This window comes from Melanotaenia boesemani, chromosome 10 (assembly GCF_017639745.1).
Source record: "Melanotaenia boesemani isolate fMelBoe1 chromosome 10, fMelBoe1.pri, whole genome shotgun sequence".
NCBI lineage: Eukaryota > Metazoa > Chordata > Actinopteri > Atheriniformes > Melanotaeniidae > Melanotaenia > Melanotaenia boesemani.
The window spans coordinates 10,369,271-10,388,258 of record NC_055691.1 but is presented as its reverse complement, the minus strand read 5'-3'; the positions used below and the strand labels follow the sequence as shown (position 1 = coordinate 10,388,258).

The 18,988-nt window shown below is 45.3% G+C and overlaps 2 protein-coding genes across 4 annotated transcripts in view; one reads left to right on the top strand and one right to left on the bottom strand.

Moving 5' to 3' along the window:
• Window positions 1–18,988, top strand: part of LOC121647505 (NACHT, LRR and PYD domains-containing protein 12-like) — a gene marked incomplete at its 3' end in the record, with an annotated part of 791,953 nt that overhangs the window by 322,366 nt on the left and 450,599 nt on the right. The gene's annotated exons all lie outside the window — the stretch shown is intronic.
• LOC121646905 (receptor-type tyrosine-protein phosphatase beta-like) overlaps window positions 830–18,988 on the bottom strand; it is a 36,445-nt gene continuing 18,286 nt past the window's right edge. For 2 of the 3 annotated variants that reach the window (XM_041996002.1, XM_041996004.1), the window contains 27 exons: window positions 18,717–18,986; window positions 17,087–17,353; window positions 15,235–15,501; window positions 14,341–14,604; window positions 13,865–14,128; window positions 13,427–13,690; window positions 12,143–12,406; window positions 11,790–12,059; window positions 10,376–10,639; window positions 10,027–10,293; window positions 9,642–9,932; window positions 8,456–8,734; window positions 8,227–8,376; window positions 7,870–8,146; window positions 7,619–7,731; window positions 7,428–7,533; window positions 7,285–7,359; window positions 5,497–5,514; window positions 5,334–5,415; window positions 4,953–5,043; window positions 4,805–4,881; window positions 3,526–3,660; window positions 3,280–3,402; window positions 3,001–3,164; window positions 1,790–1,925; window positions 1,194–1,311; window positions 830–1,112 (listed from right to left, as the gene is read on the bottom strand). In XM_041996002.1, coding sequence (XP_041851936.1) covers window positions 1,210–1,311; window positions 1,790–1,925; window positions 3,001–3,164; window positions 3,280–3,402; window positions 3,526–3,660; window positions 4,805–4,881; window positions 4,953–5,043; window positions 5,334–5,415; window positions 5,497–5,514; window positions 7,285–7,359; window positions 7,428–7,533; window positions 7,619–7,731; window positions 7,870–8,146; window positions 8,227–8,376; window positions 8,456–8,734; window positions 9,642–9,932; window positions 10,027–10,293; window positions 10,376–10,639; window positions 11,790–12,059; window positions 12,143–12,406; window positions 13,427–13,690; window positions 13,865–14,128; window positions 14,341–14,604; window positions 15,235–15,501; window positions 17,087–17,353; window positions 18,717–18,986 — 4,880 coding nt within the window. In that variant the 3' untranslated portion in view covers window positions 830–1,112; window positions 1,194–1,209. Of the gene's footprint in view, window positions 1,113–1,193; window positions 1,312–1,789; window positions 1,926–3,000; window positions 3,165–3,279; window positions 3,403–3,525; window positions 3,661–4,804; window positions 4,882–4,952; window positions 5,044–5,333; window positions 5,416–5,496; window positions 5,515–7,267; window positions 7,360–7,427; window positions 7,534–7,618; window positions 7,732–7,869; window positions 8,147–8,226; window positions 8,377–8,455; window positions 8,735–9,641; window positions 9,933–10,026; window positions 10,294–10,375; window positions 10,640–11,789; window positions 12,060–12,142; window positions 12,407–13,426; window positions 13,691–13,864; window positions 14,129–14,340; window positions 14,605–15,234; window positions 15,502–17,086; window positions 17,354–18,716; window positions 18,987–18,988 lie in introns of those variants that run through there. The other variant, XR_006011730.1, reaches the window with a different exon arrangement.

Genomic DNA, 18,988 nt, shown 5'->3' with positions numbered 1-18,988 from the left:
GTCGTTGATCGAGTAGTTTCACGTGTCGTTGACCGCATAGTTTCCTGTGTTATTGATTGTGTAGTCTCCTGTGTCATTGATTGTGTAGTTTCCTGTGTCGTTTATATGTAGTTTCCTGTGTCGTTGCTTGTGTAGTCTCCTGTGTTGTTGGTTGTGTAGTTTTTTGCATCATTAATTGTGTAGTTTCTTGTGTTGTTGGTTGTGTAGTCTCCTGTGTCGTTGCTTGTGTAGTTTCCTGTGTCGTTGATCGAGTAGTTTCATGTGTCGTTGACCGTAAAGTTTCCTGTGTCATTGATTGTGTAGTTTCCTGTGTCATTTATATGTAGTTTCCTGTGTCGTTGCTTGTGTAGTCTCCTGTGCTGTTGATTGTGTAGTTTCCTGTGTTGTCGGTTGTGTAGTTTTTTGCATCATTAATTGTGTAGTTTCTTGTGTTGTTGGTTGTGTAGTTTGTTGCTTCATTGGTTGTGTAGTTTCTTGTGTTGGTGGTTGTGTAGTTTGTTGCTTCATTGGTGGTGTAGTTTTCTCTTTTGTTGGTTGTGTAGTTTCCCGTGTTGTTGGTTGTGTAGTTTCTTGTGTTGATGGTTGTGTAGTTTCCTGTGTTGTTGGTTATGTAGTTTTTTGCATAATTGATTGTGTAGTTTCTTGTATTGTTGGTTGAGTAGTTTGTTGCTTCATTGGTTGTGTAGTTTCCTGTGTTGTTGGTTGTGTAGTTTGTTGCATTGCTAGTTGGGTAGTTGTGTCAGTTATCTGGAAGCTTCCTGCGCAGTAAGTATGTTGTGTTGCTGCCATCCTGAACTGGTCGTGGTTGAATAAAAACACAAATCAAGGATGTGTGTGTGCTCTGTGTTTAATGAGCTGCTTACAGACAGGTACAGATCCAGGTGCTGCTGTGGTCCACAGACATTCACATACAACAGCTTTATCATAACTGAACTGAGCAGCAGCTGACTGACCACAGAAACTAAACAGATTTCAGTTACATAAATTAACATAAAGTTTCTCTGTGTGAAATATTTGCAGGTTAAAATTATGAATGCTGATACAAAAATAAATTGCCATGTCTCTCTGTGGAGCCCAACCGTCTGTCAGCTGGGAGAAGATTCACAGCGTCTCTGTGGGAGAGGATCAATATGTCCGATTATCAGCTGTGGTGATATCAGAGCGGAGTAGCAGTGTGATGATGGTGGTCTCACCTCTTACTCCTGAGTGTCACATTCTCAGGATGGGATGGAGTATATTCTCCTGTTCACTACGGAGCTTCCGGGCTCTCAAGACGTCCCGAACACACTGATGCAGGAACAAATACTGAACCTGAGGAGGGAATGTGGAGGGAAGGATTAGAAATAACACAGGACCTGGAGAATCAGAGAATATTTCCAGGTGGAAGTGGAATCTGAAAAATGTAATTTAAGATTATTTCTGAGTGGTAATTAATCTGAAAATATCTCTAAGTGGAAATGTAATTTGATGTTATCTCAGAAAAAAAATGTAATCTGATATATTTCTCAGTGAAAATTTAATCTAAAATTATCTCTGCATGGAGATGTAATCTGAGATTATTAATTTAGTAATTAATTAATTACTAAATCAATTTTGACATTGGTTCTGTTTCTATTGTTTGACATCAGTTTTATGAAACAAAGTGCCGACTTGACCTCAGTCTGCCAAACACACTAGGATTAGCTCTGCTTTCAGCCCTGTGCTGTTGACCATGTGTAGATTTTCCTTTATAATGTGGACCTGGCATGATACCACACATACACTTTCTCTGATGATGCTTCTTTCCTACCTCAGTCTGCACCATGTGTGATCGATGGAGTCGCAGATCAAAGACTGCACCATAGATGTCCAGTGTGTCCCGGCTGTCCAGCTGCTGTAGGACTCGATCCAGGACGATGAAGGTTCCCGTGCGGCCCACACCAGCACTGACACACACACACACACACACACACACACACAAGCAGAATCAATCTGTGAAGTATTAATAAAGCCTAAAGAGGTTTAATCAGAAAATGTGATGTGCTGTGTTGAAGGACTTTAAAAGCCTGTAATTCCATGTTGAATTACAGGCTGACCTGGATTTTAATAAGATAATAGAAAAGCTTCAGTCTGATTTTAGGTTGTGGAGTTCCACAAGGATCCATTTAGGGTCTACTGCAGTTTTTGTTCCACGTGTGTCCTCTAGGGTCCTTATTTCAAATTCTTGATGTTTCTTCCTACTGCTTCGCTGATGACAAAAAGATTTATTTCCCTTTAAACACAGTGGTTCAGTAACTAAACCTTTAGTCTAAATAATGTAGAATCCTGGATCATGTTAAACCATTTGAAATTAAATTAAAATATTCAAAATACTCAAAATATTATATTTGGTAAATCTGAGCTAATAGTTGTTCCATTAGTTTCTTTGGTCCGCTGTCTTCTTACATCTTACCTCAAGCTAAAATATTTTGATATGTATACTGATAACTGTCTAAAACTAGATAATCAGATCAGTTTAGTGGTTAAATTATTCCAGGCTTTCCCGACTACATGTCGAAGTGTCCTTGGGCAAGAGACTTAACCCTAGGTTGCCTCCTGATGTGCCTATCGGGGTTGGACTGTGTGTGTGAATGGGTGAATGTGACAGGTGGCGTAAAGTGTCAAGGTGACTGGAAATGGGCTATATAAGTACATGTCCATTTATCAACCATTAACCATTTTTGTTTTTCTGTTTCTTTGGTTTTATAGTTTGTATTGTTTCTCTCGTCTGTTTATTCATGGAAAGAATAAAGACAATAGAAAGCGACAGCTATGTTGTTGTAAAGGTTCAGTATACATAAAATTGATCTTAGAAAACTGAGACTTCAGTTCGTTCTTCGAGTGTGTTACTTCGAGTGTCTAAGCGTTTTTGAACCTGATGGTAAAGTAATTTTCACTTCAATGAAAAAGACTCAGAAGTCAGTCAGAATCAACTAATTCATATGGGTTGATATTCTCCTTCCTCAGCTCTAATTTAACCACCTGCAGTGGACCACGGTAGGACCAGATCCAGGGGTTCGGTTGACATAATCTCGGACGGTTCGGACGAACTGGATGAGGGACTGAGTGGTCTCTGGGACTCCATGATCAGGCCACACTGTGTAGTGAAACTGGCGGACCAGACGGCTGAAGCTCAGCTGCTCCTCCTGAACACAGAAAGGAAAACTGATCTGGGAGCAGCAAATTCACTAACTAAACATATCAAGAAGATTTATGTCTGGATGGAAAACATGTGTTTCAGTTGCTCAGGTCCAAACTTACACTGCAGATTCTGAACTCTCTGATGGTCCACTCAGGCAGAACCGACTCCGACAGCATCTGGACAATCAGGTCTCCATAGTACAGAGGGTCCTGATCGAATGGCCAGTAGTGGTCACATTTCACCTGGATCCGGGAGAAGAGAAACATTACTTTGTAACCCAAGATAACCTGAAGCCTTTGAAGAAACTGATAAAGTTCAGGAAGGTTTCTCAGACTCTTCAGCTACAGCAGCTGTCTCAAACCCACCCGGCCTTTCTCCACACACTGTGTGACCATCACCACGTTGTGAACGTTCTGCTCCCATACCATCTTCCAGAAATCATCCTTTGTTCCTGGCAGAGGACCCTGCGTGGCGATGTACTCGCGACGGAAATTATTACCCTGAAAACATCAAGAACAGAATGAGAAGAACGTATACATATATACAAACCAGTCCAAACCCAGTCTAAACCAGTCCAAACCCAGTCCAAACCAGTCTAAAACCTGTTCAAATCCATCCAAACGCATTCCAAATCAGTCCAAACTCAGTCCATACCAGTCCAAATTAGTCTAAAACCTGTTCAAACCATTCCAATCTCATTCCAAAGTAGTCTAAAGCAGTCAAAACCCAGTCTTGACCCGTCTAAAACCTGTCCAAACCAGTCCAAACCCAGTCCTGACCCGTCAGTCCAAACTCAGTCCATACCAGTCTAAAACCAGTCTAAAACCTGTTCAAACCAGTCCTGACCAGTCAGTTCAAACCCAGTCCAAACCAGTTTAAACTCTGTCCAAATCAGTCCAAACCCACACTAAACTGGGTTATTTTAAACTCAGTTCAAACCAGTCCAAGCTATTCTAAATCCAGTTCAAACTGAATCCAAACCAGTCTAAATCCAGTCCAAAATCATTTCAAAACAGTCCAAACCCAGTCCTAACTTAGTCCTGACGAGTCAGTCTAAACTCAGTCCAAACCAGTCTGAATCTGTCCAAATTCAAACCCAAAGTCCAGTCCAAACCATTTCAAACCCATTCCAAACTTAGCCCAAACCAAAATCAACACCAGTTTACACAAATGTCCAAAACCAGGTCGAAAACAAGAACCAATTCCTTAGTCAGTCAAAAACCAGTCCACATCAGAAGACCTGGTAGCCCAAATGCTTGATCCTATGGTTTAGTTTTTTCTTTGCACCATATGGTGGCTGAACATCCTCATTCCAGCTTTACGGCTCTGAGTCCCATCAATCCTGTTCCCCCTTTAGGTCATGTCAGAATCCTTTTCCAAGCAGTCCAAAGTCATGTCCACAATGTCCATAACCAGTTCAAACTCAAGTCTACAGCTTGTCCAATATCCTGAAACAAGTCCAAAATCATGTGATCCAAAACCAGCCAAAACCAAAATCCAAAGCTAGCTCAAATTTTTATCCACAGCAAACTACACCCAATCTCAAGTCTGAACTAGTGAACACACAGAGAACTGGAGGATTGTACTGGTCAAAAAATGGACTCATATCTAAATTTCTGTTGGTACCACAGAGTCAAGTCTTACTGGGATGTAGCTGGCATTGATGTAGTCTGAGCAGGGATCATCGTCCACGTAGGACAGCTTCACCCTCGTTGAGTCGTCTGAACACAGACAGAAACACAGTGAGACCCAAACAGGTGAGGCAGGTGAGGCAGGTGATGACGCCACTCACAGGGCAGGATGTTGTTGTATCGGTTCTTCCCGCGGTTCTCTGGCAGCAGGGCTGAGTCCAGAGGCTGATTCCGACCAACATCCTTCAGGTCCTAAATGGAAAAAAACATTAACAGGCTAAACAAAGTAGTAGCTTCATCAGAGACTGAAGTCTGAGGTCTGAACTAACAACACCTAACGCCTACCTGCTCTGGAACAGGTGAGTTTTACCATGACATGACTTATCATGGTGATAAGAAGTGAAGCTGAAAATCCAGACCTAAACCTGGAATTACCTCACTGAGACTCTGATTCTGGTTCCAGGTTCAGGTTCCAGATTTAAACCTGGTATAAAGATAACCAATCAGGCTGATGGATGAGTGAACGAAAGGTGATGACTGACCTCATACTCTTCTGACAGCAGGTAGGTGGAGTCTGCCAACAGCTGGTTGTAGTGAGACTCAAAGTTCATGACCCTGATGGGACTAAAGAAGACAAACACAATGTCTGTTACCACAGAGAAACCAGAAGGTTGAAGATGAACTGAAAAAGTCTGAACGTCCTACCTGGAGATTCTTCTGCCGCTGAAAACCAAGAAACAGACAAACACATTAGAGTTCAGCACAGATGATAAATAAAGATGTTCATCATCGCACATGACGATCCTTCAGTTAAATACAACTACGTATATCAGGTTGGACCAGTGCGTAAAACGTAAATAAAAAACTAATCTAAAGATTTAGTTATTTTACATTAAAAATATCAGGAAAATGAAAATGAGACATTTTATTGTTTCACTTAAAAACATTTTAAAAGTTTGGATTGAAAAGCAAATGAACATCTGGAGGGCCATGTTGCAGCTAATCAGGTTAATTTTCAACAACTCAGTAACATGATGCAGGATAAAAAAAAAAGAGCACCGTGGAGAGGTAGAGTCTCAGTATATATTTGAGAGCAAGAAGAGAGAGCAGTTTAGAGAGAGCAAGATGATATTCAAGTGAGAAAAGAAGAAATCTTTCTCTCAAATCAAACAGTTACACTCTTGATTAAAGAGGGAAATAAGCACATATAACTGAATAATTCTGTTTTTATTTACACTCTACTCAGTGTCCTAATTTTAAAAAACCTTTTTAAATACAGCACACTGTCAGCCCATTTTAGATATGGTGTTTATGTTGTTTGTGGAGCAGAGAAAAAAAACTCTCTGGTTTCAGTTCTGCAGCAGGTTAAGACACATTTTCACAAAATAGAATCTAATAAAATTAGCGTGTTAGTTTTAGTCACAGACTGTTCTCATGAAGTGTGCGTTGACATCTGATAACACCAACTGGGCATGGTCATGTGATGACATCATGGTTCTAAAAACACACAATAAGAAATCAGTTTGGTTCCTTTCTTTATGTTTTTTGTTTGTTTTTTTTTTATCTTGGAACAAACAGGTGTCCACCCCCAGGAGTAAATATAGAGCTTTAGTTCTGGACCACCTACAGGTAACCTAACATGCAAATGCTGGACTATGGGAAGAAGGTAGACTACCCAGAGATTACCCAATTTCACATCATGGCTAAGGTAACTTGTCAAGATTTATAAGTTATTTAAATGTACATGTACATTTCCATGCATGTGTAGTTATCCTGACCAAACGAAATGACTGATAATACTGAAAATCAGATCTATTAAGGAATGAAGATACTTAAGATATTACAAGTTATCCACCTGCCTTATAAATGTTTTAGAAAATTAGACATAAAAAATTAAACCTCACACTTTTACAGACAAATTCAGAATTATTTTTTATAAAAAATAAAATAAGATAAAACATTGCAGTTAATGTCTTCTATGTCATTTCATGTTAACCAAATTCATCCCGCAGACCAGTTTGGATCCACTGGTGTAGCTACTGGTTTGGTATGGCTACTGATTTCAGCCCCCAGGACCTGGTTTACACAATATCCTGATTTAACGTTTACAAACAGAAATTTAATCTTTCAGTTTTTTTGTCTATGATGTGACGTAGAAAAGGAAACGGCCCAATAAAAGCAGTATAGTTTTGTTTTTATTTAAATATCTGATTCAGAAAGAAAATTAGATTTTTCCAGTTTGAGATGAATGGATGTGATTGTGTTAAATCAGCTGTGTTATTGTCCCACATCCATCAGCGGATCATGATCCCAGCAAACACTGGATCGTTATCCACTGAGTCGATGTTATATGGTTTCCTGATCTGTTCTGCTTCATGAGAAAAGCCCGTGTTGTTGTTGGATGTGAGTCTGTTTCAGCAGCACTTAGTGGCTGTTAGTGATATTACATCAAGCTTAGTATTAAAACAACAGTAACTGTTGATTGTGTGGTACCCTCTGATCCCCAGCTGGACTCCTGCGGTCCTGTCTCTCCTCACACTCATCCTGACGGCAGGCCTCTCCTCCACCCTGATGAGACACACTCAGCTCAGTACCAGAGTTACACCTGTCTCACAGGTGTGTGCATGGATACGTACACTGTGCGTGCCCTGTGTCTGCAGAAGAGCAGCGCGGTGACGGCCACCATCATGGTGATGAGGAACAGCCCGGCGCTGATGCCTTCGATGACGCCGCTCAGAGGTTCTGCAAAAGGAAACAAGAACGTTATCTCCAGCTGCGTCCTGACAGACCATTATCTTCTCTGACCAGCAGCCTGATTGGTCCTTACCAGTCTCTGTGACAACAGGGAGCGACAGGAAGGTGTCGGTGAACAGAGGAGATGAGACGCTTGAGTCTTCTGTCCCGTCATCAAACAACTGAGTGAAGGCTCGGACGCTGATCCTGAGACACAAAATAATATACCAGGTTCAGTTCTGAGTTCAGAAGGTGTTCTGATCCAGTCGACCTGCACAAAGACATCCAGGATGGCAGTTCCGGGTCCCTCAGGTTTCAGGGCTCAGAAAAGCAGGAGATTTATACCTGTAGGCTGTTTTAGGCTTCAGTGGTCCATCACAGAAGTGGTTCAGGTCTCTGGCAGACTCTGGGTTCAGGTCTGAGTCTCTGTATTCACAGGGTCCCCCCAGTGAGTCCATTCCTGTCCCCAGGCTGATGTTGAAGACATGGGCACTGGCATCGAGGCCATCGGAGCAGCGGCTGGGGAAGAAGCTGGTCTGGTAAGACCTGATGGAGCTGTTGGACCTGTAGTCTAAGTAGGAGGGCAGAGGGTGCTGCTGGTCTGGCTGCAGGTCGGCGATACCTGCAGAGACAGGACCAAGGTATTCTGGGTCAACAAACACAGAGAAGCTGGGTTTGTTCTGTGCAGGTTGTCCTACTCACCTTCAGACTCCATCACCACCACTGCGAAGAACCTCACGGCTCCGTTGACATCACTGAACCAGCTGCAGTTAAACCAGAAGGAGATGGAGGACTTGGAGACCACAGCAGACTTCTCACTGACCCGGGTACTGAGAGGAGGTGGAGGAGGACCTGTAGGATACCACCACAGAAACATTAATCTCCACCCACCATTGACAAATGTTGACCTCCACCTGAACCAGGATCTTACGGTCGATCATGGTGACCACGCTGTCCACCGACTCCTCACTAGTCACCCCGTCAGAGATGACCTTCACTGAGACTGTGTAGCGCTTGTGGGGCTCCAGCTGGGTGATGATGTAGCTGGTGGAGTCCCGGCCGGTGCGACGCGAGTAGACCAGGGTGTGGGAGTCCTGGTAGAGACATTCGATGGTGTAGGAGTCGTAGTCAGCCTCCGGAAGCCCCCAGGAGCAGGAGATGGAGGTGGAGCTCTGAGGGTGACAGTGGAGGCTGTGGATTCGCTCCGGCTCTGCATCAGGAAAGAAAGCTCCAAGTCAGTTATCATCATCATCACCATCATCATCATCATCATTGCTACAGGAGAGTTTGGTGCAGTTTGGTTTGGCAAATCTTGATCTCTGTCATTTCCACATCACCTAAAAACAGAAACGAAGGAGGAGAATGGTGGGTATCCAGCGGTTTGTCATCCTTCTTGTCATGTGGTTTTACACAACAAAGCATCTACAGTACATGTAAACATGGAGCTGCTCCTGCTTTGGTCTTGTTGCTGAGTCATGATTCTTTCCACAAATCGACAAATTGCAGTGTGTCAAGCTCCACTTTTTGGGGTCAGATTGGTAAGATTGGGACCCCAATTAAAGGATCCAAAAAAGATAATTTTTATTCTGATATTCTGGTACCCCTCCCAGATTTTGCCTGTGGAAACACGAAAAAAAAATAAATAAATTGCTCTGACTCGTACCGTACCAAACAAATCCGTTAACTTTTATTCTAGATTGCCACAGTGATGACCAGTTAAGACCCGTTTAGATAAGACCAGTTAAGTTAAAACCAGTTAAGACTGGTTAGGTTAAGACCAGTTAAACTAAGTCTCAATCCAGATTGTTCTGATCTGGTTCTGTTGGTACCAGTCCAGATTGTTGTCATACGTGGTTCCATGGGACAAGCATTTCAAGTCTATCAGATGAGGCATGTCTCACTAGGAAAACGTCCTCTCCTAGCACCTCTACCACCCTAACACACCTAACTCACACCGACTCTGGTTTAACTGGACTCCTTCCAGAAAACAGATTCAGAACTTCCAGGGCTCTGGCTGCAATGAACTTGGACATTAATCTGGATGATGTGTGTTAAAGAAGCAGATCCTGTGAACCTGGACAGTATGAACAGAAAGCAGCTGAGGTTCTGGCACCTACTGGTTCTGATGCTGTTGTGGATGGGCGTGCTGTAGGTGGGCGTGGCTCCGGACTGCGTGGCCCCGCTGACGGTGCGGAGGCTGAAGGTGTAGAGGCGTCCCGGGAACATCCCCCTCAGGATGCGGCTGCCGGACGTGCGGCTGTGGTATGGGTTGATGACGGACAGCCGGTCCCGAGGAGTCCACTGTAGGTCGAAGTCGTCGTAGTCTGAGTCCATGGGGCCAGTCCAGGTGATCTCCAGGGATGTGTTGGTGACCCCACCAAACAAGAACGAGGTGGGGGGTTTGGGAGCTGAAGGGTTAAAGATGTTACATAAGGAAACTGAATGTAAGTGAAAAACCTGAAACTCTGGCTGTCCAGCTCTGGGAGTTATGGTCTGTCTCACCTGTTCGGCCCACAGTGCTAGCTGTGTTGTGGAGCTCTCCACTGAGGCTCAGAACCTCGGCCTGGTACTGTCGGCCTGGTACCAGGCCTGAGAACATAAACTCTGTGGCCTCCGAGCTGAGACGGCTCTTGGCCTGCTGTGAGCCGTCAGGATTGTAGAGAGACAGCAGGTATCCGCTCACATCACCAGCACCTCGATCCCAGCAAACCCACAGAGCGTCTGACCCGTTTCCACTCAGAACCTTCAGAGATGCCACTGCTGCCGGCACTAAACAGGAAAATAGTCTCTGATTCAATCTGCAGGCAACAAACTGAAGGAAACCTTTAATATCTCACCTGCCCGTGCTCACCTGTCCTTGCCCTGATGGAGGTCTGGTTGGTCTGGTTTCCGCTGCGAGTCAGGATCACCATCTGGTACTGAGCTCCTGGTCTGAGACCCTGGAAGGAGCACTGCTGACTGGTGGACTGAACCCGCAGCTTCTCCTGCAGCAACTCATCACTTTTATACAGAAAGACCTCGTAAAGCTGGAAGTCTCCATCAGGTGGAGACCAGTGGAAGGCCAGGCTGCTGGTGGAACTGGTTCTGATGGCCAGGTCGGTGACGGTGGCCGGACCTGATGGGTGAAAGAATGAAGGGAGACCTGAAGAACTTAATTTCTCATTTATGTAGTAAAACTGTTCTAGTCCTAGTTCCAACCACAAACATGTCCTCATGAAACCACAACCAGAAAATATTCAGACTTTACTAAAATCTTTTTCTTGACTAGTGCAAAAAAATTAAATCTGAAACTGGTTCTGGTTCTGAACATTTCTAATTAGTTTTTAATTTTGATCCTTTTTAGTCAGAATGGTCCACCAATACAACAGTGATGGTCAGCAAAGCTCAGCAGAGGCTCCATTTCATGAGGCTGTTGAGGAAATGCTGGCTGGAGACAAAGCTGCTACAGACCTTTTATCGTACCACCATAGAAAGTGTAGTAGCATGCTGCATCATGGTGTGGTATGCTGGCTGCACAGCTAATGATAAAAAAGCCCTGCAAGGGGTCATTAAGACTGCACAGAAAATCATTGGCCCTGGAGGACATTTCAAAATGTAGAGGCCTAAATATGGCAAAGAAAATCCTGGCTGACCCATCACACCCCGGTCAAGGCTTCTTTGACCTCCTGTCTCTGGCAGGAGGTTCAGAATCATCAGCAGCCGGACAAACTGTCTCAGAAACTGTTTTTACTCCTGGACAACCAGGCTTCTTAATACCTAACACCCACATGCACCGTCTCCATCATTGCTACATCAACCACACACTTATTGTATGTTCTTATGTTGTTTATAGTCTTATTTATAATACACCTCATCCAGTAATTTACAATGTGCATTAGTGTGAGTGTGTGAGTGTGTGAGTGCGTACGTGTGTGTGTGTGGGTGCGTGCATGTGTGTGTGTCATGGATGTGGAGGCGTTTTTATGTTTATTATAATTACTTGTGAATGTATTTTTATTCTGTGTTTTGTGGCACTGTCGAAGAAATTTTGGTTTGGTTTTGAAAATTTGGTTTTTGAACTTATCAAGTCCTGGTTCTAAACCTGGCTTTGGTTCTGAACTTTTTGTAGCAGGTTCTGGTTCTGAACCTGGTTTTAGGTCTGAATCTTTCTAATCATGTTCTGATTCTTTTCCTGATTCTGAAACTGGCTGGGTTGATTCTCAGAGTTCTATCCATTTTACTTTAGAATTCTGTCACATTTAGTGAACTGAACCAGGAAATCTTACGTGTTCGGGCCTCTGTGCTGACCCCCAGGCTGTGGACCCCCCCGCTGGTGGTCTGGACCAGAACTCTGTATTTCTTTCCCGGAGTAAGGTCATCGAACCTGTGGAGGGTGAGTCCAAACGGCTGCGAGACATTCGTGACAAGACTGCCTCTGTCATCCAGAACCTGCAGGAAGTATCCGTCGGCCACGCCCAGAACTTCCTGCCATCTCACCTGGAGGCTGCAGGTGCTGTGGACCGGGTCCACCTGCAGACCAGTTACTGCCAGTGGGACTGTAGAACAGAAACATGGCGTTAAAACTGGTGGCAGATGTGTTTGAAGCTGCTTGCTGTTGCAAAGAATCGGGTGTCCTTACCTGTCCGTCCTGCAGCGGTGTTGTTGTTCAGCAGTTCTCCGCTCACAGACTGGACCATGACGCCATACAGCTGACCCGGCTGCAGCGAGTCGAACCTCACCTGGTTCTGGTGTTTAGGGATAGCTCGTGCTGTCAGCTGGCGGCTCTCCCTGTACAGGAACACGGAGTACCCATCCACGTCGCCCTGACCAGGTGTCCAACTCACCTGCAGACTGCTGCAATCACCGCCGTTACTGATGTGGATGTTTTTCACCTTACTGGGAGCTGGAGGAGGAAACACAACTGGGTTAGAACTAGGATCTCCTCCACACAAACATTTCAGGTGTGTGTGGAGTAATCTCACAGATTTTCCTCCTCCTCTGACCCACAAGTGTTTCAGGAAATACTACAATTACAGTGAGGAACCTTGGAATTATTCTGGACTTCATCGGCTCCCTGCTGAATCCAGAATTGAAATTAAAATTCTTCTCCTGACATATACAACTTTTAGTGACTAAAGCTTCTTTGGATCTCAGAGATCCCCTAGTTCCAGATTTACCCCAACAGAGCTTCACTCGCAGACTGCAGGTTTACTTGTGGTTCTGGGAGGTTCTAAAAGTTCAATGGGAGGCAGAACCTTCAGTTGTCAGAGCCGCTCAGCTTGGCTTCAAGAAGCAGACACCCTCTCTACCTTTAAGATCAGACTCCAAACTTTCCTTCCTGATAAATGTTATAGCAGGTCTGGCTTGGTGGCCCTCATCCATCCTTTTAGTTCTGCTGCTATAGGCCGAGGCTGCTGGGGGACATCCCATGATGCACTGGGCTCCTCTCTGCTCTATTTACTCCATGTATACATATTTGGCCTTGCTGTTGTCATTCATTTGTGTTTCTCTTTTTCTTTCTCAGAAGGTATTCCTGACTTAGATTTGTGGTGCTTGTTGACCCCTCTTTCCTGTCTTCTCCACCTCCAACCAGTCCAGCAGATGTTGCTCCAGGTTCTGGTTCTCATGAAGGTTTTCCTTCCTGTTGAAAAGAAGGTTTTCCTCTCCACTGTCTCCTTGTGCAGTTCCAGATGAAAGACTGAATCAAAGAGATTTGATTCAGTCTGTTGGCTTCCTTTACTGGGTAACTATTTTGATGAATTGTTTTATATCACACAGTTTAATTTGGACTAGTAATCATATCATGGATTTGTTATAATCGACTACAATGAATTGGACTGAATTGGACTGTGTCTGTAAAAGTGACTTGAGATTACTTTGTTGTTAACTGGTGCTGTACAAATAAAGATAAATTGAATTAAACCTGTGCGGCCCTCGATGAAGCGGGCCCTCTGGTTTGAACCACTGAAGGTGGAGACCAGGATCTTGTAAAGCCGTCCAGGTGTGAGTGAGGACAGGACACACTCCTCCACCCCGCTGCCCAGACTGATGGGAGGGAACACCTTCATGTCGTTAAACAGCAGCTGGACCTCGTAGTGATCTACATCGCCCGGAGCTGCCAACCACGTCACCCGCAGGTCCTCAGTTCCCCGTCCTGCCAGAGCCAGAGATCGGACCGGTGCTGGGACTTAAGGATGGAGAGGAGCTGTGGTTAATCTGAGTGGGAGAAAGGTTTAATAAGCAGCAACTGCTGGTCACACCAGACAGGAAGTGGCATAAACCAGAATCAGCTGGCTGGAGCTGTGAGCCAGTCAGGTGATTACTGGATCGACCAGTTCTGATAGACACTGTGTTCACTCACAGGTCTTGCCGTGGGTTGAGGTACTGGTTTCATATTTTCCACTCCAGGTGCTCACCAGCACCGTGTAGAGCCGGCCCGGTACCAGGTCTGTGAACACACACTCGCTCTGGGTCTTTGGCACCGTCTTGTTCTGCAGGAAGATATTGTTGTGCTTGATGAAGACCTGGTACCGGTCCATGTCTCCAGCAGCGTGATACCAGTTGACCTTCAGGTAGTCACCCCGGGCACCATGGATCGCCCTGGGGTTCAGAACCTTCGATGGTTCTGACAGAAGAAACAAGAACTCAACCACATGTGAATTTCACACAGAACCAAAACTCTTCTTCCTCCAATTCTCCTCTCCTCATGAATCTGGTGAAGCTGATTGTTCTGATGAGCTTCTCTCAGTAACCAGAATGTTATAAATAAACATATGAAGGTTATCAGACACCTGAAAACCTGAAACAGGCTCAGAAAGTCCTGTAAATTGGACTCACGTGTTCTCTCCTGGATGAAAGTGTGGTTCTGGTACCGACCACTGCAGGCGCTGATGGAGATGTTGTAGAGACGGCCGGATACCAGAGAGTTGAAGACACAGCCTGGGCTGGACTTGGAGACGGCCAGGGTGTGAAGCATCCTGTCTCCATCCATCAGGTTGACAAGGTAACTGTCCACCTCACCTGCAGCCTGATTCCAGGACACGGTCAGGAAGTCTGTACGGCCATTGTTGCTGACCCGGACATCAGTGACTGCAGCTGGCACTGGAGGGGGGGGGGGGTGTATTAGTTTTCAGTCACAGTACAGAGACAGCTCAGCTTATTCCACTCAAATTTCTCTAACTGAACTTTTTCTATTAAAACTTTTTATTCTCGGAATAATTGTCCAGGGATAAGGGAGGTAGGATTCAATCCCAGATTCCTCTTATTTTCTTTAGACTGAGAGATGAGCTGTCCTGCACGGTTAGGATTTATCGGCAGCAGCTAACTCTGATGCTCGTCCTGACAGGAAGTCTCTGACCCACAGACCTGCACTTTCTTTTGTGTTGTGTCCTCGTCAACACTTCCTGAAAATTCCTCACAAATTCTTGCTTTTCAATAATATCCTGCTTACAGCGGAACACACAAAGGACGAGTGTTTCTTTCGCTCAAAGAAGTTCAAGAGAGATGAATGTCAACTGTATGAATGTCAGTATAACAGTTCATAACATCCATCCATCCATCCATCCATCCATACACACATTACACACATACATACATACATGATCCAACATCCATGCATCTATACACATCCATAAATTTTTCATTAATTTCCTATCAAACCTAAGTTATGAGTTTTTTTGTGTTCTGGTTAACTGTAGTATAGTTCGTTTTGGTTCGCACAGGTGGGCTCACCTGTGCGTCCCTCCGCCACAGTCTGTCTGGAGGTTAGTCCGGCTTTGATGGTGGTCATCACCACCTTGTACAGAGCTCCTGGTCTCAGGGACTGGAAACAAATGCTGCTCGTGTCCGCCACCACACTCTGGTTCTTGATGATGCTGCTGTCATGGACCAGCAGGATGCGGTATGAATCCAGGTCTCCAGAGGCCGGTTCCCACTGTATCTGCAGACTGTCAGTGGTGCCAAGGTTGGAGACGTGCAACTGGCCGACCTGAGCTGGAGCTGAGATGACAGTGTTCAGAGGACAAGAGGTGAACTTGTACCACTGCTACTACCATCTAAACATTGTGGTTATCAATCAGAACTTCATAAGACCCAGAGAATCTTGAACGTTCACTTGGGACACTGGGGACAATGGTCTGGGATTTGGAGGTGCTGATTCTCATCCCATCTGCTTCATACTTGGCTGCTAATTGCACCAGATAAAGTTTGAGACCACAGCCTGATGAAGCCAACAGAACCATCTGCAAAAAGCAGGCACAAATCCTAAATCCACCAAAGCTTCCGCCCTCAAAATTCTGGCTGCACCTACAAATTCTGTCCATAAAGGTTCTGAACAAAACGGTGACAAACGGCAGCCTTGGTGGAGTTCAACCCTCACTAGAAACTAGTCAGAGTTAATGCTTTGACACTGGTTGTATGGGGACCAAATGGCCTTTATCTGGTAATCCATTCTCCTGAAGCAAGGACCTTCCTCTTCAGGACCCCTGAATAGACATACCAGGGGGGCTGAGAGGTGTGATCCCTTCGCACTTGGACCACCACCCCAGTCTGTCAGTTCAGAGGCTCTGTCCACAATGTCCACACAAAGTTGCAGAGGCTTGTCAACCATGACAGTTCTATAACATCCAAAGCCTTGAGGAACCCCAGGCAGATCTCATCCATTTGTGGGTCCTTGACACCAAAGAGTGTTTTAACTACAGAGGAGTTAGTTAGGAGAGCCCACCTCTGACACACCAAACCCTGCTTCCTCATCAGAAGACGCGCTAGTGGAATTGAGGTCTTCGAAGTATTCCCTCCACCAACCTACAACGTCCCGAGTCAAGGTCAGCAGCACCCCTTCTCCACCGTACAATGTTGATGGTGCACTACTTCCACCTTCTGAGCTGCCGGATGGTGGACTAGAGTCTCCTTGAAGCTGCCTGAAAGTTGTTCTTTATGGAGTCATCAAACTCTTTCTAGAGTATTTGCCACAGCAGTTATCCTGCCGGTACCCATCAGCTTCCTCGGGGGTCCAACAGGCCCAACGGCCTGAAAGGACTCCTTCAGCCTGACTGCATCCGTCACTGCAGGTGTCCATCAACAAGTTCTGGGATTACCACCATGACATGCACCAACCACCTTCTGGCCTCAGCTCCAATCGGCTGCCTGAATTATAAAGTCGTGCAACATAGCCCAATAGACTCAATGTCCCCCGTCTCACCCGGGGCATGGTTAAAGCTCTGCTGGAGGTGAAAGTTTAGGCCCTTTCTGACAGGTGACTGCCAAATGTTTTCAGCAAACCCCCACTGTATATTTGGGCAATGAGTATTGTCACACCTGCTCAGCATCTCTCAGTGGAAGCAACTCCAGAGTGAAAGAAAGTCCAACCCTTCTCAAACAGACTGGTTTCAGAGCTCAAGTCATCTATCAATGCAAGCCCTCACACCTTAGTTTTGGCTCCTTACATGCCAGACAGGCAACAGTCTACGCTCCTTAAAGCCAGCTTCTATAGCCAAGGATCGGACAGCCTAGATCCCTGCCTTTGGCCACCACCAATGCCCCCAACCCCATTTCATCTTCATAACAATCATCAGCATCATCTTACCAGTCCATGCCGACAGTGAGGCAGAGCTGCTCAGGTTACCACTGGTGGTTGTCACAGTAACAGTGTAGTGGCGTCCTGAAGTAAGGCTGTTGAAGGTGCACTCTCTGACCCCCCAGCCGAGGGTTCTCTGGGAGATGGGGTTGGGGGTATTGTCTTCTGTAAGGAGCACAATGAAGCCATCCCACAGTCCAACCGGCCAACTCCATCGTACACTCAGAGATGTCTCATCGGCCTGACGGACCAGCAGCTGTTGGACAGGACGAGGTGCTGCGGGGGGACAGGTCATGTTTAACAGAACAGACAGAATATGGGTTCGCTGAGATCCGTCCAACAGAACAGAGCAGGAACCCTAGAAAAAATAACCTGATCTCCAGGAGACAAGACCAATATGGCTCTAAAGGGCTAGACACATAGGAGGCGATGTCACTCTTTCTCCATCATTTTCTATGGAACTTGAACAATAAGGCTAAAATCCCTGTCTTCCTCCAGCCAAGCGACAGGCGACATTTGTGCATGTGAAGTGTTGCTCTCGTTCAAGTAGATGTGCACACAGGGGCTTGTGACGCCACACAAGTAAATAGAAAAATGTTCAATTTTTCTTGCTGTCGCATGGCACAACAACCAACCAGCGAGGGGCTTCATTGACTGACCAATGAGCTAAGAGCAGGTAGACAGCGTCGTCTGCAAACACTTTCAACATGGAGGAACAGTCATTGTAGCTGTGTCTGACTTTCCCAAACTTTAAAATACTTCACACATAGAGATGTAAATAAAAAGGCAGCCGTTGTGGCACCAGGGTAAATTTGTCCTGGATCAGTCTTGAGATTACTTCATCCTTCATGCCTCTTCTTTCACGACTGCTTTGAAAATGTCAAAATTCCCTCCAATATCATAACCAATCACATTTCTTGGAGAAAGGCGATCGGAAGCTGCGATGTGCGACACTACTGTTGTTGCTGCTGTTTGTCGCCCCCATGTGTCGAGCCCATTAGAGTGCATTTCAGAAATGAACAACTTCACACAGAGCCGTGAGTAATCAGAACCAGCTCCCAGTTTAGGTTCAGGAGGTTGGGTTGAGCTCAGGCATCAAATGTTTCTATTGGATACAGCTTATATAATCCCCCTGAAAATTTGGAAATTATTCTAAAATGGGACAAAAACTTAAATCTGTAAAAAGTTCAAACAGACACCAGTCAAGAAAAAAATATTTTCATCATCATGTTCTCTGACCAGCTTTTGTTCAGGAACCAGATCTAAAAGACCTGCTGTAGAAAAAATGGAGTCGTGTTTCCATCGTGTTCCATCACCTGAGACTGGTTGATGATTACTCTGGACCTGGGTTTCAGTTCCCTGAATCTTTCTGGTCTGCAGTTACTGACCCAACTCAACTGTTTTAAATCTCTCTTTTCCCCGTTCTTCTTCTGGTTCTGGTTCTGTCTAGGGTTTTTTACTGTTAAAACTCAGTTTTTCCTCTCCTCTGTCACTACTCAGAGAGCCATTGGTTTCTTTGTTCTGGATGAACACTAGGTATTATATCCAAACTGTGTAGTTTGGATTCTGTATCTGTCAGTACCAAGCTGCTCCTGTTGAAAGGTTAAAATCAATGAAAACAGTGAAAATAGTGACTGACCGAGCCGGTAGCTGCAGCGGGCTGTGTTACCCAGAATGCCACTGTACACTGTGAGGGCTGCAGTGTAGAGGCGTCCCGGTACAAGGCCCAGACTATCCACAGACAGGGCGAGCTGCCTGCTCTGTTTACTAATGGTCCGGTTCAGTAGAACCTCTGAATCATTCATCAGCAGGACGCTGTAGTTTTCCCAGTCGCCTCTAGGGGGCGACCAGCTGAGCTGCAGTGTGCTGCTATCACTGGACATGGACAGAGCCGAGACCAGATCTGGAACT